This window comes from Puntigrus tetrazona, chromosome 11 (assembly GCF_018831695.1).
Source record: "Puntigrus tetrazona isolate hp1 chromosome 11, ASM1883169v1, whole genome shotgun sequence".
NCBI lineage: Eukaryota > Metazoa > Chordata > Actinopteri > Cypriniformes > Cyprinidae > Puntigrus > Puntigrus tetrazona.
Window position 1 is genome coordinate 11,921,011 of NC_056709.1, and position 5,000 is coordinate 11,926,010.

The 5,000-nt window shown below is 31.7% G+C and overlaps 2 protein-coding genes across 11 annotated transcripts in view; both read left to right on the forward strand.

The window, feature by feature from the left end:
- LOC122353861 (G protein-coupled receptor 137Ba-like) overlaps positions 1 to 5,000 on the forward strand; it is a 1,117,577-nt gene that overhangs the window by 168,466 nt on the left and 944,111 nt on the right. The gene's annotated exons all lie outside the window — the stretch shown is intronic.
- The window catches only part of LOC122353838 (CLIP-associating protein 1-B), a 61,724-nt gene that overhangs the window by 27,663 nt on the left and 29,061 nt on the right, over positions 1 to 5,000 (forward strand). For 3 of the 10 annotated variants that reach the window (XM_043251713.1, XM_043251714.1, XM_043251715.1), the window contains exons 17-22: positions 574 to 741; positions 815 to 861; positions 1,531 to 1,701; positions 2,763 to 2,783; positions 3,497 to 3,604; positions 3,956 to 3,994. In XM_043251713.1, coding sequence (XP_043107648.1) covers positions 574 to 741; positions 815 to 861; positions 1,531 to 1,701; positions 2,763 to 2,783; positions 3,497 to 3,604; positions 3,956 to 3,994 — 554 coding nt within the window. The remainder of the gene's footprint in view (positions 1 to 573; positions 742 to 814; positions 862 to 1,530; positions 1,702 to 2,762; positions 2,784 to 3,496; positions 3,605 to 3,955; positions 3,995 to 5,000) is intronic. The other 7 variants (XM_043251716.1, XM_043251719.1, XM_043251720.1 and 4 more) reach the window with 3 other exon arrangements.

Consider the following 5,000-nt stretch of genomic DNA (forward strand, 5'->3'; position numbering starts at 1 on the left):
ACTTAGATTTTATTACATTTAATTTTTTTAATTTTGTATTAATATATATATATATATATATATATATATATATATATATATATACACGAACAAACTTAATGCATACAGAATGTCATCGATTAATTTTGATATAATATTTATAAGTAATAGTTATATTTATTATTATTTAATCGACACTTAAAAATTCATGCAGTCCTTTAAAATGTTATTTCTGTGTGACATTTAAATACACATTTAATCAACAGCAACGTTTACGAAATTAAAAACAACACTAATATTTCAAACTGCATAAACATTTGTTCATTCATATGCAGATTTGAGCTATTTGGGCGCTATTTTACTAGATTTTAATTAGTAAAAAAAAAATAGAAATGTTGCCTTGGCAGCCAGCTAAAATTATTATTATTTTTTTTTTTTTATAAATGCGTAAATGTATTTCTCCGATTTCGCTTTTAGATAGAAATAACCCCGAGTGCAGTGTAGACTTAGAAAAATAACCTCTAGCATCGATGCTAATAAAACAAGCGACTATCAGTGGTTTATATGTTGTGTGTCCGTTCTGATGCGTTGTAGATGTTACTGGGGCTTCCACGCCCACTTCAGTAAGGAGGCGGAGCTTCTGTTCCAGGCTCTGGAGCTGACCTATCAGAAGGCTCTGCAGTCTCACCTGAAGAGCTCCGACAGCGTCCTGTCTCTTCCTCAGTCCGACCGCTCGTCCTCCAGCTCACAGGAGAGCCTGAAGTGAGAAACGGCGTCAGTGTGTGAATGTCTCTCTCCGCTCTTTGTGTCCTCACGCTCTTCATTTGTCCCGCAGTCGACCGCTGTCTGCTAAAACACCCGTCGGGAGCGGCTCGGGCAAAAGTGAGGACGCCTTTTTACCTTGTTTTTCGTAAAATACGCTTCTCCTCCTTGGTGTTTTTGGCTTGTTTTCTGGTTTGGGTCTCTACAAATCAATCAAATGTCAAGTAAAATTGTTTTCTGGAAAAAATATCTAGTTTTGTTTGTTTTTGCTTATAAAAAAATGAAATATCTGCCAATGGGGAAGAGAAATAATCTTAAATCAAAGGCGAGTGAGATAATGTTAATTACCCCGTTAAGCAAAATCTAATAAAATTTCTACAGTAAAAATTATTTTATTTGTCAGATAAATGCATCTTAATTCCACGATGTAGTGCATTAGTATATAGATGTACATGGAAGTTAGTTTTCGCCATAAATTGCGACTTTTTTTTCTCGAAATTGCAAGGTTTTCTCAGAATGGTGTGATTATAAACTTGCGATAGCAAAAAAAAAAAAAAGACGACTGAGTAAAGAAATAAAAAAAAAAATTAGCCTAAAATTAAGGGTTAATTGCAACATAAAAACGTGCATTTCGCAAAAATAAAAAAAAAATCACCATTGCGAAATGTAAATTCAGCTACTTTTTAACATTTGTATTCGGGTGTGGGTTTCCGTAGATGCGTGTTTATGATACTAGAGTTTTATTAAATGCTTTGCATGAACTGTTTTTATTTTCTGGTTTTCGCTCAGCTAAAGTGGTGAGTGGTCGCGCGTCCTCTTCGTCCGGCTCTCTCCAGCGCTCACGCAGCGACGTGGACGTCAACGCCGCGGTCAGCGCCAAATCCCGAATGCCGGCTGTGGCCTCTAGCGCCCCCTTCAGCTCAGCCGCGGCACTGCCGCCCGGATCCTACGCCTCTCTCGGTAAACATTCAAAATCTAATTTTATTGTCACAAACACATACATACATGGTACGACATGCAGTAAAATGCTTTTTTACAACCATCCAGCGTCAAAATATATAGATAAAAAAAAAAAAAAATAAAAAAAATAATAATAATAATAAAAAAAAAAAAAAATATATATATATATATATATATATATATATATATATATAAATATAAATATAAAATAAATAAAATAAAATACTTAACATCTGTGCGCTGTGTATATTTATTATGTAAAAAAACATTTGCTTTGGATGTAATTAATCGTGATCAATCGTTTGATAGCGCTGATGAATAAATAAAAGTCATGTACGAATATATATCAATTTATAATTATATTTAAATAATAATTAAAGGGCATGTGTATATTCCAAATATTATATGTCATTTTATTTAAATACATTTTTTTATATTTAATTGATATATACAGTGCACGCACATATAGTATGTAAACAAGCTTTTATTTTATCTCTAATTTAAATGAATAATTAAAGCACATTAACTTGTTAATGTTAACATGTTTGTACTACTTATATTTAAATAATTAGTGTATAATAAATGTATGATTTTTTTTTAATTATTGGTTTTAAAAATGATATCTCATGATATAATATTACATTATTTAAAGAGGTTAGAAGTAATTAAATTCAAATCGTGATTCAGTATCATTTCAATGCCGTGCAATTGACATTTCAGCCTTTTTATGAATGTTGAATTGTCCGATGGGACACATTTATTATTACTATTATTCTATGCATGACAACGAAGAGACGCTACTGTATGTTGTCTACGGTTCCCAGACAATTATATATAAAAACTGTATAACTTCTGACTATATTTACGTGGTTTGCATATGCATCGGGATAATATAACAAAACTTTTGCATCATGCATTAGAATCTATTCAAACACGAGTCTTGACGGACTCCACACACACACACACACACACACACACACACACTCATACGAGTAGGGTTTTGATGAATAACACACTCCTAACAGGTGTTCTGTTGTGCCTCTGCTCTTATTTGCTCAAAGACGCTGCTGGTAATGTGGAGGGTAAGATGTGTGTGTGTGTGTGTGTCTCGTTCTTCACTCTGTGCCGTTTTTTGGCTAGCGTGGGTGATTTGATAAATAAATGCCATAAGATCAAGATGCAACACTGTCCGGCCTTTATGTGATTATATGTTGAGATGAGCGTGTCGCTCAGCATGAGTCTTTGAAGCGTCTGTGTCCGGTTTGGGTTTGTTGAGTATAAGTTGTGTGTCTGGGTTTCTATTTAGGTTTTTGTGCATGTATGCATCAATTTGCAATAAGTAATGTCTGTTTATGCATTTTTGATTAGAATATAAAAGTATTTAAATACATTTAATTAATTTATGTATTTGTAATGTGTATATATATATATATATATATATATATATATATATATATATATATATATATATATATATATATATATATATATATATATATAAAATTATTTATAAAAGTATATTTAGGAATTTTACATGCTTTGTCATTTTATTATAATTGTTTTAGATATTCTTAAATTTCAGTTAGTGATATCCATACTAATAACTTAAGCTATTTTCAAAATGTTCTTGGTAGTTTTTAATCATATACATTTTTTATATATTAAAAAATATGTGTAAAATACATAGTTGTTAAATAAATATTAAAATAAATGTTTTGGGTTTTTTTAGGTACTGGAATGATTTTACAAATGACTCATCCGTAATTTTAGTTTTTTTTGTCTGTTTTTCCTGCAGGTCGCGTGCGAACGAGACGACAGAGTTCAGAGACTACGGCCGGGGGCGGGGCCTCTGTGACGGACAGCAGGGGGCGGAGCCGAGCCAAGGCTGTGTCCCAATCACAACGTGAGTTTTTGGTTACATCATCCTGTTCTATTGCCAACAATTAAAGGGATAGTTCACCCAAATAAGGATTGCTGGAATGATGCCAGTGTTTTAATTGTGTGGGTCTCATTAAACAAATAATAAACCTTGATAAAGATATGCAAGGTATGCTGTGATATCATTGGCTGCAGTGTAATATACATTATACCACAGTATAATGTAACCCTGGTGTGTTTTTCGGCTGACATCCCTCTTATGAAGAGATATGAACTCCATCTCTCTTCCTGTGCTGCATCATAAACATCAGCCGTAGTTCATGCTGATGCATGGACTCATGGGTAATGTAGTTTCTCTCCACTGTCCCGCGTCAAGGATCCAGATCGGCTAATCCGGTGGGGGGTAAAGTTCACGGTACGGAGTAAAACACAGATTGATGTCTGCATGCGTCCCGCTGCGATTCTGGATGTGCTTTTATTATGATTTTGCTGTAATACCTCTGTTTTTGTCAAGTCCCTTTAAGGCGAGTCAGTTCTCTCGGCGTCCATCTCGGCCGTGCGTCTGATTAGCTCTTTCAAAGATGCATTTATTAATTGAAATAATTGAAATCTGTGCGTTTAAAATGTTCAAATATTGCTTTGCAACCAACGGAAACATTTGTGATGTAAATTGCTAAAACTAGAATGTAAAACATAAAAAACAAAACATTTAAATAATAAAACCCACGAAAGCAAATTGCTAATAATTACGTTAAAAAACCTACAAATATTGTAAAAATAAATTAAAACTAAGTAGAAACAAAAAAAACACATAAACACACAAAAAAGACATTAGCTAAAATAAAAATCCCAATAAAAAAAAAAAAAAAAATATATATATATATATATATATATATATATATATATATATATATATTACATATATAATAATAAAATAGAAATGACAAACGCACATAACACAATTTACAAAAATTTGACCAAATATTGAAAAATAATGTAAAATTGATTATATTATAAATAATAAATGAATTAATATTGTTTTAAAAATGAAGGTTAAAAATTACGATCATAATGATGAAATACATTTATTTATTTTTATTTTTTTGGTTTTTATAAAAACAGTTTAGCAGTATTTAGCAAAAACGTAAATTAATAAGCATGATAAAAGATAAATTTAAAAAAAATTATTTATCTTGAAAACTAATAAAAAACACAAAAGCACGTAACAAAATGACAAAAAATGAATAACCCAATTTAATTATTTTTCCAAAATTAGTTTGTTTTGGCGAAACAATACTCTCTGTTCTGTACCATCTGTGACAAACACTATTCAGTAAATGATCTCTAATTTCTATTCATAATGATAAACTGTACAGAAGTGAGTTTTTCAGCGCGCGAGCGAACGATCTCTGCCTTCCCCA